The following is a 14,343-nucleotide window of genomic DNA, read 5'->3' as shown; positions in this document are numbered from 1 at the left end:
AGAGGATGGGGCTCTGTCTTCTCACACCTCGTATGGTGACTACTCCTCGGAGTGTTTTCAGGCCATGAACGGAACGACTGAGCCATCTTAATAAACCAAACCCCGACAAAGCTCCCTGCCATCGAGTGCATTCTGACTCAGAGCAGCCCTACCGGACAGGTAGAACTGCCCCCTGTGGGTTTCTGAGACTGTCCCTCTTGGTGGAAAGCCTCATCTGCCTCCAGAGGAGTGGCTGGTGGTTTCCAACCACTGACCTTGCAGTACCAGCCCCAGGCATAATTGCCACACCTCCAGGGCTCCGTATCTGATAACACAGGGCTTTATTTTAAATGGCTGGGGAAACTGGGGGTAGATGCCTAATTTCTCCGGCATTTGGGTCGGTAATTCCCACTACCTCCAGCACCTGTCGTACAAAAGGCTTGTGAAAGGGCTGCGCTGAGGAGGCTCCAAGAACTAAAGTCTGCGTTTCTTCCAACCTCCGTGCTGAAAGGGGCTCCCCACAAACAGTGCTCTGCACAGGCCAGGGTTTCTTGGCCAGAAGCACTGGAAAAGGTTTAGGTTAATTTGCTTGCTTTCAAAAGTCCCTTGGACAGTTAACAGAAACCATCAGCTCGCCCTATCTTTATTATCTTTGAGCGGATAAGCGTCCTCATTTCATGCTGCCTGCAGTCCACTTTGAGAATGAGCAGAACCATGCGCGTTTCCCCACTCTGACCCCAGGGCCACCTCCCCTTCTTGGAAAGGTGGTCGTTCTGGTTGTCAGCACTCTGGTCAACCCTGGTTGCATCCTGAAGGTATAGACAGCCATTGGGAGCATGTGTGTGACAGACAGATACATCATCCCATACCCATCAGCCCAGGACAAAAGCCTCCTGACTCACTTGCCCTCTCTTCCAAAGAGGTGGCTTTGATCAGTGTGAATGGCTTTCAGAGAATAATGTTTCTCTTTTTTTTGTTTTAAGTTGGTGAACTCACTCGGTTTTCAAGTTGGCTGCATTCCAAATGTCATTCTGGTCAAGTTCAATTTTACTTGTAACAAATAGGGACAATTCGGGATAGTAGAGTCTTTTGAAATCGATACCGGTGTAGAACTGGGCCTGGACAGCGGGCTACTCCTTCCCTCAAGGCGTTTGCAGTTCGGTGGTCTCAGCCAGGCATTTAAACTGTATTAGAGGCAGTAACATTTGTATTCAACTGCAAACACAATTGGAATGGCCTTGGAATTAAGGACGGAGAAGGAGCGAGGACAGTTAGGGAACAGTTCCATGACTATGTGCAATGGCAACAGGATTGGGAAGGACTTGGGGGTTGGGGGGGAGGTCCTAGGCGTAGGGAGGGCCTCGCGCCTGGCAGATAGGGTGCTGAGCCAGCCGTGTGCCATGAATGGGAAAGGAAGTGACAGTGCAGGCGCTTGGCAGAGCTGGTGCCTGCCAGACTGCAGGGAGAAGAGGGAGGAGGAGGTGGGCATGATGTCCAAGTGCCCTGTGTGTGAAAGATGGTCAGGGTCTCCGAAGCCGGAGAAAAGAGCCTGGTGACCTTGAAGCTGCTTGCAAATTCGAATCTCCTGATTCTGCGAGCTTGCTCTCAGGCATCTCGCCTGCCATCCGAATCAGAGTACATGCGATCCATGTCAAGCCAGCAGCTACCTGTGTTCCTTCAGTGTCTGTCTGTCTCCTCTCATTTGCTGTCCTAACAATAACAAGGGGCCCAGGCTTGGACCGCATTGATAGTTAGTGCAAACCGTCAGAATCGACATCCCAAGGGGAAGGAGGGTCTTGCCCAGACCCTGGCTGTGAACAGGATGTTCTTGGAATTGCTTTCCAAATAGCTCCGCTCCGTTTGCTCCGTTTTGCAGTATTTATCCCCTGAAGCAGTGTTGGCATGTCATGGTGCAGGGAGGCATGTTCTGCTGGCCTGGCACCTGGCCTCCCGAGGTAGAGCTTTCTTAGGTATTAGTCGACCTTTCCGAGTAGGAAAATGAATGTTGACTCCAACATTCATACTAGCATATCCAACACCCCTTAGAAGTTGTGTGAGTGATCGTGGGGCAGGGGGAGATCAGTGACACTTCTTTTTTTAATAAATCATGTTATTGAGATTACATCAATTGTATCAAGCACATTTGTACATACATGCTGGCATCATCATTTTCAAAACCTTTTCTTTCTACTTGAGCCCTGGGTATCAGCTCCTCTTTCTTTCCCTCCCTCCCCTCCTCTCCAACCCTTGTGAACCCTTGATAATTTATAAATTATTTTTATTTTCATATCTTACACTGTTCACTGTCTCCCTTCATGCACATTTCTGTGGTTCATCCCCCTTGGGGGTAGGGGGAGTTTTATATTGATCATTGTGATCAGTTCTCCCTTTCTTCCCCTTCTCCCCCCACCTTACCCCCACCCTCATGATATCAATACTTCCATTATTGTTTGAGGGGTTTATCTGTCCTGGATTCTGTGTGTTGAGAGCTCTTATCTGTACCAGTGTACAAGCTCCAGTCTAGCCAGATACGTAAGGTAGAGCGGGTCATGATGGGGGCGGGGGGAGAGCATTAATGAACTAGAGGAATGGTGTATGTTGCACCTGTGCTGTACTTCACCCTGGCTGGCTCATCCTGTCCTTGTGACCCTTCTGTGAGGGGATGTCCAGTTGTCTACAGATAGGCTTTGTGTCTCCACTCTGACCTGCCTCATTCGCATTGATATGATTGTTTGTTTGGGGCTTCTGATGCCATTCGCATTGATATGATTGTTTGTTTGGGGCTTCTGATGCCTGATACCTGATCCCATCAACACCTGATGATCACATGGGTTGGTGTGCTTCTTCCATGTGGGCTTTGTCACTTCCCTACTAGATGGCCACTTGTTTAACTTCAAACCTTTAAGACCCAGTTGCTATATTTTTTAATAGGCACCATCAGCTTTCTTCACCACATTTGCTTATGCATCCATTTTGCCTTCAGCAATCATTTTGGGAAGGTGAGCATCACAGAGTGCCAGGTTATTAGAACAAAGTGTTCTTGCATTGAGGGAGGGCTTGAGCTGAGGCCCAATGTCCATCTGCTACCTTAATACTTAACCTAGAAATATATGTACATAGACCTATATCCCTATGCTTATATATCAGTATATTTACATATATACATGTCTATGTTTATACCTCTATGAATGCCTTTGCTTCCTAGTTCTTTCCTCTATTTCCTTCTACTTTCCTCCTGTCCCACTATCATGCTTGACCTCCATTTGGCTCTCTGTACTTCCTCTCAGCTACATTGTACTTCATTGAACCCCACCAGGCATTCTCCACACTCCTGGCCATCGATTTTAGATTTCTTGTTGTTCCCTTGCCCCTGGGTTTGTTAGCTCGCCCCCTTCCTTTCCCCCACCTCCTCCTCTCCCATATCTTTGCAGAACTGTCAGCCCCATTGTTTTCTCCTCAGGATTGTTTATCCTGCCTATCTTATATAGACATGAAAAGAAAACAAAAAAGTAGCCTGTGAATAAACAGTCCCAGATCTGTCTGCTGACTCTTAATGACATTGCTGCTGGTAGGGTTTCAAGTAAGTGTTTGGTATGTCTGGCTGGAAGGGGACAACAGTGGGAGGAAGTCGCCTCTCAGGAGCCTGAAATGGGCTTCTCTTAGCATTTCAAGCCCTAAGTTTTAGGCTTGTCGTCGTCCCCCCCACTTCCACACATACATACACCCATATTTATACACATTCGTAAAGGTCATTCACGGCTAGGCTCCAGACCAGAGAGTCGTTTGCAAGTTGCTGAAAGCAGAGGATAAAGACACTCATGTCCCACCATTCCTTGCTGTCTTTTTTTTTCTTTCCTGTGAGCGTCACACAGTTGGATGTGGCTTTTCCACACTGTAGTGTTGGTTTGCTTTTTCACTGACAGTTAACTGAAGAGCCTGCACGCTTGTCAATGGAAAGCTGAAAGCAGGAAGTACGTCAGAACGTCAGGTGTCGGAAGTCCCCACTCCAGGAGTGTTTCCGAGTCCTCTGTCCTCAGATGTTGGATGTTCTTTTTGCAGGTTTTGTTCCTAACTGGCTTTGGCTATGTGTACGTGGACCTTGTCCATCAGGGCGGCACCGTCTTCATCACTCTGGCCCCAGAAGAAAAAGTCGGGCCTGTGGTAACCAAGCCCAACAGGTAAGTTTCACTCTTTGCCCAGGCCCAGGATAGTAAACTTTCCTGTTACAAGTGTTCATACATTCATTTAGCCATTACGTAATACTCTTTGTTCACATACACACACACACCCTGGTGATGCAGTGGTTAAAGCACTCAGCTATTAGCTGAAAGTTTGAGGGAGAAAGATGTGTCTGTCAACTAACTGGAAGAGTACAACCCAGAAAGGGGACGTTGTTGGGTCCCTGTGAGTTGGAACCGACCGGGCAGCCTTGGGATACATGATACATTAGAGCACTGAGCTCATTACTATATATCTACTCCATAAGTTAAACTAGAGTTATTAGCATAAATCTAGCCATGCAGCATCTCCCAGTCCTTGTCTGCGAGAAGCTCCACAAACCGACTTGTCAACCCAGGCCAATATCGTGAAAGCATTATGCTGTTATCATAGCACAAAATGCAAGTCCCTGTTTCTGTGTCCACCCAAGAGCTTAGACTGTTGTTGTCAGGTGTCACCGAATCAGTTCGGGCGCATAGCAAGCCTGTGCACAACACAATGCAATGCCTGTCCGACCCTGCACCATCCTCACGCTGCCCCTTTGCACCGGCCCTCTTCTGTCCCAAGCATGGAGCCCTCCTCCAGGGATGAGCCCTCCGGATGACATGTCTGACACGTGGGAAGAGGTCACACCATCCTCCCTTCCAGGGAGCGGGCTGGCTTTTCTTCTTCCAAACACGAATTAGTAATTGCTTACTTATTCACTTCTTAGAGTCACATTTTCCCCTTTTGACCTGAGTGTTGCCATCAGGCTTTCTAAACATAAGCCAAATGAAGAGTTTACATCCTTACTTTAAAAGCACTCGTAGCATTTAATAGGAAGAATATCCCCTTTCTTCCAAAAAAGAATTGAGGCAAGAGGTAGAAGCTGAAAATTCTAGAAAGCAAGAATACAAGTAAGCAAAGAAATACACATTGAAAGAAAATATAATTTACATACTAAAGTAGTAAGGTTGCTTCATCTTAAGCAGTCCTGGTGGATGTATAAATTGATCTGTTTTCTGGGAATCCGTGTGTTGATGTGTCATAGGAGCTAAAATCCCATTATCCTAGAAATTCTACTTTCAAAAATAGATGCTAAAAAATAATTACTGTAGTGGATAGAGAAATGTCAGAAAATGTTTGTCCCATTCGTTACCATGGCTCGTTACTCAGAAAACAAATACCCATCAGTAAGGGAATGGATAACTGAATGGGAATTCTTTTAAACAAACAAATGGAAAAATAGCTGATATAATCCTAAATCATGTATTCAAAATATGAAGTTAAACATACAAGTGCAGTCTTAGCCATGTCATGTGTGTATGCTCACACGTGTACGCACACATGTTTTCACACACATATAGAAAGCATTCCTAGAAAAAAGTCTGAAAGGAACAGAAACATCAAAACAGTTAACAGATGTGGGATTTAAAGTAATTAATCTCAGTGTTTTCTTTTTCTACAACACATTTTATAATCATAAAAAGTGGAATTAAAATCCTGTCATATCATCTTGAGCAGAAACGGTGGATGGTCGGGCCTACCACTGTAGAACATCTGGCTGTCCTGCCGAGGTTGACGGTAGGGAAACCGAAGCAAGGAGATTAGTTAGGAGGTGATTCAGTTATTCAGACTTGAAATGCAGTGGTATCAATGGAAATGCTAAAAAAATTCTGGATCTATTTTTTAAATCATTGAGATTTCCTGGCTTGTTGGATAGGGTTGAAAATAGAGGCATCAAGAATGACTCCCCACATTTTTGGTCTGGGCAGCTGGAAAGATGGGGTGCCATCCACTGAGATGGGCAAAGGCTACGTATAGGGTTAGGGGTCAGATGAAGCATTTGGTTATAGACATGTACACTAAGTGTACGTGTGCACAGGCAGATAGAGATGCAGGGCTGGAGTTTAAAGAGCTCTGGGCTAGATATGTAACAGATCGTCGAGAATGCCACGTCCTGAGACTGGGTGAGATTTCCCAGAGAGTGAGCGGCGAAAGGAAAGGGAAGCAGACTAAGGGCAGCTTATCCTAGGAGAGCTGAGAAGAGAAGGGATTAGCCCAGTGACTAAGGATGAGGGATCAAAGCCACATAAAGAAAGGGTGCCTGAAATGGAGGAGAAGCCTATGGACAGTGTCACACCCTCCTGGTAGGCAAGTGACGAACTGAAAATCCGCCATCTGACGCAGTCACCGATGCCCTCGGCTAGAGTTGTTTCCGTAGACGGGGCAAGCCCCTGTTTGGACAACGCTTAAGAGAGCCTGGAAGGAGAGGGATGGTCCACGAGATCTATACAGAAAATGCTGTGGGGTTTTCACAGAGAGGCACAGCGAGAAGAAGAATTGGAGTGATGGGGGAGTTTCTGTAACACAGAGAGAGAACATCGCCTTCATCACGGCTGGTCGTGGCCCAGGAAACAAGTGGGGAGGGGACAGGTGGCGCAGGGTGAGACGTGCTGAAGTGATGTCCCCAGCTGCTCAGGGCGAGTGACTTGGTGGGTCACGCAGGGGCTCCCCTGACCCAGGAGCACGGGCAGCTCTTCCACTCTAGGAATAAGGCGGGGGTGCCGAGGGGCTGGCAGCTAGGTGCTTGGGGTGGGAGCACCTAGTACATTTTCTTCTACTTGCTCCACTTTTTCAACTGAAGCAGTGTCGTTGTTTGTGAGCGCTTTCTGCCTTGTCCTCCTCATGATGGAGAGTCAGTGTCCAACAGCTCGACAGAGTGTGGAGCCTAAGGCCGGTGTTGAGAAGGGAAACACAGAAACGCGCCAAGACCTTGTCTTGGCCCCACTGGGAGCATTTCCCCGTGCGGTTGGAGCGGGGCTGGCTCTGTCCAGGCACGATGACGTACCGAGAGCCAGTCCGTCCTTGTCCCTTACGAGGCGAATCGGATGGCGCCCCGGAAGGTGTTTAATACCTGCTTTCCCCTCTCCTCTAGCACGCTGGAGAAGGCGGTTCGATTTCAAATGTTCGTCACTCAGTTGAGCCTGGCGGTGCAGGATGACCTCACGCAGCCCCACACATCGTCTGAACTTCTGAGACTCACGCTCGACCACGTGTTTCTCCATCTGGCCCCCGCGGCCGGCCACCTCCCTGCGGAAGAGACCCCGGCCGCCACCTCCCGGCCGTACTGCGTGGAGGTGTGCTGCGGGGACTTGCAGTTGGACAACCAGCTTTATAACAAGTCCAACTTCCACTTCGCGGTCTTGGTCTGCCAGGGGGAGAAGACGGAGCCCGCGCCGTGCGCCAAAATGCAGAGCCTTGTGGTCTCGCGCGCAGATTTGGAGGAATACAAGCGAAGCTGTTTCATCCAGCTGTGCGCCACCTTGTCGCCGGGCGAGAGCGTCCCGTGGGAGATGAACGAGTTCAGCTTTGAAGCGAAGCCCGCCCGGCTCTACGTGGAAGACACGTTTGTGTACTACGTCAAGACGCTCTTTGACACCTACCTCCCTTACACTGTCAGCCAGCGGGCCCGCCGCCCCGGGGCCCTCGCCCGGGACACACAGCCGCTGCCCGCGCAAGTCCGGCAGCACGCCCGGGCCCTGGCCAACCCGGTGAGGCTGCGGAGGCTGGTGATCGAGCCCGTGAGCCTGCTGGTCAGCATCCACGCTTCCCTCAAGCTGTACATCGCCTCCGACCACACGCCCCTCTCCTTCTCCGTGTTTGAGCGCGGGCCCATCTTCACCACGGCCAGGCAGCTCATCCACGCCCTGGCCATGCACTACGCCGCGGGGGCGCTCTTCCGAGCAGGTGAGGACGGTGGAGGGGCGGAGGGGGGGGATGCCTGGGCAGCAGTGAGGCACTTTGGCTCGAGTCTACCCACTGGAGGACACAAGGGACGCAGTGTGACAAGGAGTGAAGACCGGGCTGGTGCCCCTCCCGGCCGTAAAGCCTGAGACAGGTGCCTGAGCCCCTCGGGTCTCCGTTTCCCTGCTCGCCGGTTAACTGGATCAGGCGGCTTCTGAGAGGCTAAGGCGTATGTAGGTCAGGCACCTTGCCTTTTGCTGGACATGTACTAACCCTTCAAGCAGTGGTCGCTGTTAGTTGGCAGTGAGGTGCATCGGATTTTAATTCAAGTAAGCAAATCCTCCCTGGTGCTTTCCAGATTGGCAGATTGGCATGCCGGTGCAGCCCTCAGCCGCTAGGCCTTAAACACACACACACACACACACACACACACACACACACTCTAGGTGGTCAGGGTTTTTTTGCTGTCCATGAGACTTTGAAAAGGTCCAGTGTGTGACTAAGATGTACACCAGAGATGTTGTACAGGAAGAAGGTGGCTGGTGGGGCCCCCGGCCGCACAGACCCTCGCCCCACACCTGAGAAGGGCCTTCCTTCTGCTGCCTGTCCACCTCCAGGGCCCTGGCCAGCGGCCACCGGCTCACCCAGGGCCAGGAGGCAAGACTTCTCTCTCCAGTCTGCACAGAAAAACATCTACAGGGCTGAGTTAGCTTCTGAGTACCACAATTGGGGTGGGGGTGCGGTGGGCCGCAAGTCCAGGGCCGGGGCCAGGTGGGGGCAGCATGCGTAGGCAGCCAGCTTCCACCCACTGGGCCCTGACCCCGGCTCCCGCTGCAGCACACGGGGTGATGGTCTAGCTCCCTGTGTCCCGAGGAACAGACTGCCCGGCCCCAGGCTTGGCGTGGGCCACCCTACTCACGGCTGCACGGAAGCGGCCCTTTGCTTTGCTCTCTGTAAGTTTGTCCCACGTCAGACAGACCCGGTGGCCGTGATTGACCCATGTTATTGCCACCTTGGAAAGCTGAGATTCTCTCCAACATGGAAATGCAGAGCTCTCACACTGCAAAGGACCAGCTCGGGGCCAGGGCCCCGCCGGGCTGGTGGTTTCAATCGTTGCATGGCGACCAGGAAACCATCGCCCTCCTACAGAAAAACCCTTTAAAACTGAGTCGGTAACATTTCAGACTTAATCGACGGGGATATTTATCAACAGTTTCAGGGACTGGCCCTCGTAGGCAGGTCTGCTGTTTAACTCGGAGCAGGATGGGTGACTGAGCCCTGCGCCGAGTCCTCCTGCTGGTAACCGGGAGGGGAGGTGTGGGGGTGCACCCATCTGTGTTAACAAGCCGGGAGAGAAATGCCAGCTGGTGACACCAAGTCGCCATGTCCCTGCAGCCTGTGTGGTAGAAGTGGCCGCTCTCTGTTTTGTGGTTTTAATGAGCTTGCCCAAGAACATTCTGTGTTTGGGGAGTTTCTTCTTCTTTTTTTTTTTGTCATCTGCCTAAAAATCCTCCAAGCCGTTGTCCCAACCTCACTGAGACCAGAAGCACAGGTCTGTGGAGCCTGTTGAGACCTCTGTCACTAAAACCCCATGTTCGCCCTAAAGGTCAGCAGTGGGGGCGGGGTGGGGATGGGGGTGGGGGCAGCAGCAGCAGAAGAGCCGATGGCAAGACCTATGTGGAATCTTCGGAGAAAAGGTGCTTCAAGCTATTTCTAGGCCAACCTTCTCGGCCAGGCGGGGACAGTCCAGAAGACCATGCCAAGCGAGAGAGGCTCTGCTCCGTTGCTTCCGGAGAGGCAGCCCCAAGGAGCCATCTTCCACCACCTCCCACAGACACCCTGCTCTGCACAACCGGGCAGGCAGGGCAGGGGTGCTTGGGATCGGGTAACTCTGGTGTGGGAACCCAGTTCTCCTCTAACTCACCGGGAGATGGAACGAACAGTCGGCTTCACCGCCGAGTCTCAGCTCCCGCTCCAGCTGCCTGGCATAGTTGCAGACCTGAAGCAGAGCTTGTCCCTGTTGGCTGGCTCCTCTCCACTGCTTGCTGGCAACCATGGTGAGAACTGAATGAGTGGCAAGCCTGTCAACCAATGGGCTTTCCCATCCACCATCTCCTGGAAAATGTCTCCTTTGGTCTCAACCAGAAGGGTCTCATCATTAGAATCAAGAGAAGAAAGGAGCATTCAGCACTGGCGGGCGGGTGGGCCCCCTCTGTGAACAAGGCCTGGGCGTCCTTCACCCACTGAGGACTGTCCCCACAGGCCACTGAGGACTGTGAGGAGGGCCGGCCCAACTGGGCCCTGTCCCCACAAAAGGCTGGTGGCTTACAGGAAGTTCGAGTTGCCTTTCAAAATCCTCCTCTCCTTGGCCTTGACCTGAACCTCCAGTCCTCTGGGCCTGCAGCCCAAGTCTCCACCGCAGGGAGAAGGGGGAAGGGAGAAGGGGCCCCTCCGGTCGCTGCCATGCCACAGCACCTGCCCGTGAGGCAGCAGACACAGCAGTCTGGCCACTGAGCAGGCAGCGCCTGGCGAGCCAGATCTGAACTAGGAAAACTCCCCTTCTGCTACCCCATAATGCGCCCATGCCCCTGTTGTTGACACAACCAAAGCTGGGTGCAGGGGAGACACTGGTCTGGCTCTAGTTCTGCCCCAAAGGGCAGTGCTTCTGGTGGGCTTGGGAAAGCTGGGAAACAACCTCCATCCTTGTCAGAGACTTGCCTCTCCTCCACAGCAGCCTGTAGCAGGTAGGTCTCCAGGACCACATGGCAGCGAGGGTCCACCATCCCTTGAGCAGGTACCAGCCTGCCTCCCTCTGTTAGGGACTTGGGAGGCTTGGCCAGCCAGTCATACTAAATGCACGAAGCCGCCCAAAGGATCTCTCTGATTTCTAAAGTATGAAAGCTTGCCCTGTAAGAATTGATCACAGATGAGTATTTCTCGAGTTCTTGCCTTAAGAACGTTTATTCCATTCATTCTCAATCGTCGGGTGACAGGGGAAGTGGGTCCCTTTTCCGCCCCAGGGGAGTGCTGCCTTCCTGCCTGGCAGGTGTCTGGAGCCCTGTGCCTTTGGTCCCCTGCAGGCTGGGTGGTCGGATCTCTGGAAATCCTGGGCAGCCCAGCCAGTCTGGTGAGAAGCATCGGGAACGGGATCGCTGACTTCTTCCGCCTGCCCTACGAGGGGCTGACCCGGGGCCCGGGGGCCTTCGTCAGCGGCGTGTCCCGGGGGACCACGTCGTTTGTGAAGCACATCTCCAAAGGTACCTCGCTCCCCGCTCCTGTACTAATGCATTAGTTCTCAGCCCCTGGTGTTGGTTCTATTTATTTACTTTCTTCTTTTCAAGGCCGTGTTAAAGTTGTCAGTGCGTTTGGCCGCCTGGCCTCCAGTGGGATGGCGGGTCGGTACCCCCGCTCGCATGGCATGGCTCATGTTCTCAGCAGGCCCCGCCTGCCTGTAGTGTGTGCGAGACTGCTGCACCCGTCAGAGTCCTACCCTCCCACTGGCAAGGCCAGGACTGGCTCACCTTGTATTCCATGCGCTAAATACAGAAATATTAAAGGTGTTCCGTACTTCTGCCAAACATCAGAAATCCTACCCAGTGTTGCTTCATGCTTTTTCTTTTTTCCTCCTCTTTTCCATGTAGATACAGTTGTCATAACTTTGGTAAGGATATGGATACATTTTGACATGGAAGCCAATTCGGAGGCATTGCAGCCAATTTTCCCTTAGCACGCCACGTAAACAGTGCCATCTAGTGGCCGGATGGAGCAGCCGGCACAGCGGCTAAGGGCTCTAGGCTGCTGCAGCCAGAGAGCCCGCTGCCCAACTGGGGCCCGAGGGTGGGCTTTCATCCGGGTGCCCTCGCTTAGGAATTCGGTCAGGCTGACTGTGGCTTGGGAATGAACGGGGGCCCTCGGAGTAGTGAAGGCCCATGTTCTGCTCAGCGGGAGGCAGGGGAAACAGGGCAGAGGGTTTTCCCTGATAAAAGGCATCTCACGGAACCAGTGGGGCATCTCCATTCTGCGGGGCAGGTGAGAGAAGTTTCTCACAGACCTGGAAAGAAGACTCACCCTTGATGTGTGAGCGCTGGCCGCAGAGCTTACCCAGTGAGCCAGTGTGGGTCTGGCTATGCGCGTGACTTGGGAATCTCTGCAGTTCTGTCGTTCCATCAGGATGGCCAGCCCTTGCTGCTCCTCACCCGTCTGTCTCCCCTCCTGCGCTCTGCACAGCTGTGGGCTTGTGCGCCCAGGCGTGGGCTTTGCCGTTCAGCTGCCTGGTGACCAAACAAAACTGGCATCTGCTGTTCCTTCTGGGAGGTAGATGCCTGGGTGACCCATGAGCTCATTTGCTAGCTTCACGAGGTGCCCACAGAAGCCACTCACTCAAGGCTTGCTGAGATGCCTGCGATGGGCCTGCTCGGGGGAAGCAGGACTTTCTCGAACCAGACGCTGATATTGTCTGCCCCAGGGAAAGCAAGCCACCCCCGTGGAGTCTTCCTTTTGACCAGGAGGCCAACCCATGTGCTCTGTGCCCTCAGGTACCCTCACGTCCATCACCAACCTGGCCACGAGCCTGGCCCGCAACATGGACCGCCTCTCGCTGGACGAGGAACACTACAACCGGCAGGAGGAGTGGCGGCGGCAGCTCCCTGAGAGCCTGGGCGAGGGGCTGCGACAGGGCTTGTCCCGACTGGGTATCAGCCTGCTAGGTAAGGGGCCGCTGGGGACCCGGAGGTTACACCCTTCCAGCAGACCTGGCACAGGCTCCGCGGGGATAGGTTTCTCCTGGTGAGGTGCTGGAAACAGGCCTGGGCTTCCTTGCCAGCCCTCTGCCTGCCTTTGCCCTGGGCCCGAGCAGCTCTCTGTCTCGGGGATGGGCTACAAGGGAGAGAACCATTCCACGAGGGCCCCCAGGGGTGTCAGGTCTGCTGGACAGACAGCACTACACAGCTGTTTGCTTTCTAACGAGGGTGGGGCACCCCCCACGCCCCCACAGCCTCTGCTCCCCTTCCTGTTCCCAGCGCACTCGCTTTTGTCAGAGAGTGCTTGAGCACCATGCAAGCATCAGGGAAACTTCGGTGAGAAGCAGCTTGTCCTGCTGGGGGTTTGTAGGCCAGCCGGCTTCCCGGACCCAGGCTGCTCTGTGCACCGAGAGGGACAGAGCACTGGGGCGGCTGCCTTATCACACAAGTGTTTGAAACCAAGTTGCTCTGGGGAAATCTATAAAAAGGACTCTCCAGAGCTGAAATTTCACAGAGCTAGGTTTTCAAGGGTCTCTTTGTTTATTTGTTTGCAAAGGAATTTAAAACTGTGTTGCTTGGCAGCCCGCCACTGAGCATCTGCAGGAGTGTGTGCTCACAGAGATCAAAGCGGTGCCGAGCGGCTCAGAGCAAAGGTTAAAAAAGATGAGCTCGCAAGGACTTGTCCCCCTGCCACCCTCAGTTCTTCACGCAGCTACGCAGCCCGCAGCCCAGCCAGGGCTCTGGGAGGAAGTAGTAAAGTGTTACACGTCCAGCTTAAGTTCCTGGAAAGGATTCCAGTAGGAACATTCGGCGGTGTGGGCACTGTCATTTGAGAATGCTTGGAAATGGGGAGCTCCTGACCCAGGGCGCATCCCCCCCGGGCAGCCATGGCCACCCTGGGGAGAGGACAGTGTGTATGGTGGGTGGGCACCACCCTCAGAAACCAGCAGCCCCAGTGCCCGCGCCCGAGTCCTTCCTTTGTGACTGTGGACCTGTTCTCTGAGTCTGGGCTTGGAGGTTGCTGCATGGCTAGCCAGGCCACTATCAGGAGCAGCAGTGGCCGAATGGCAGGCAGTTTTGGTAAACAGACTCCTTGGGGTGTCTCCTATCCCTGGTAATTTATGAGGCTCTAGCAGTTGTGGGATGCTGGTCAGACCTGCAAACACCAGGGACGCTGACCCCCCATCCAGGGGATTCCATTCCCAGCCCAGGACGCCCTCTGAGTAGCTTGCCCACTTCTGGACTCCTCTGAGGTGTTAGGTCACAGTGGACTCAAGCTTGGCCCAAACCAGCTCCCTTTCCTCCCGGCGAGCATGATGATCTTACCATGTCTGCGCTAGTGAGAGCGCATAGGCTGCCATCCAGGAATAGCGTTTAAGGTGACCACCTGTAGTTTAGTGCCAACTGCAATTAGAATCGTCGTGTGCTCATTTGGAATCCATCCAACTGCTTCCTCTGCAAACCTGGGCTCACTGAGTTTGACTTCATTGAGAGAACACTTGACCCGTGGCAGGCCCCTCCCCATCTGCCGTGTCGCATGGTCTCCAAGACCAAGGCATGGCAAAGGGGCCAGGCCTCCAGCAGATGATGGACAATGTTAGGTTCTGGGGCAGGAAGAAAAGCATCTCCCCCCACCTGGGCCTGGGGGCCTCTTGGCACTGACCTTGCTCTCCAAGGAGGC

At 53.1% G+C, this 14,343-nt stretch overlaps 1 protein-coding gene across 3 annotated transcripts in view; it reads left to right on the top strand.

Moving 5' to 3' along the window:
- The window catches only part of VPS13B (vacuolar protein sorting 13 homolog B), a 731,003-nt gene that overhangs the window by 705,976 nt on the left and 10,684 nt on the right, over nt 1–14,343 (top strand). For all 3 annotated transcript variants that reach the window (XM_075549441.1, XM_075549440.1, XM_075549439.1), the window contains exons 55-58: nt 4,039–4,157; nt 7,115–7,926; nt 11,004–11,184; nt 12,463–12,629. In XM_075549441.1, the coding sequence (XP_075405556.1) occupies nt 4,039–4,157; nt 7,115–7,926; nt 11,004–11,184; nt 12,463–12,629 (1,279 nt within the window). The remainder of the gene's footprint in view (nt 1–4,038; nt 4,158–7,114; nt 7,927–11,003; nt 11,185–12,462; nt 12,630–14,343) is intronic.

This window comes from Tenrec ecaudatus, chromosome 5, assembly GCF_050624435.1.
Source record: "Tenrec ecaudatus isolate mTenEca1 chromosome 5, mTenEca1.hap1, whole genome shotgun sequence".
NCBI classification, from domain to species: Eukaryota; Metazoa; Chordata; class Mammalia; order Afrosoricida; family Tenrecidae; genus Tenrec; species Tenrec ecaudatus.
The sequence above is the reverse complement of the archived record's forward strand: the minus strand, read 5'-3'. Positions and strand labels throughout refer to the sequence as shown.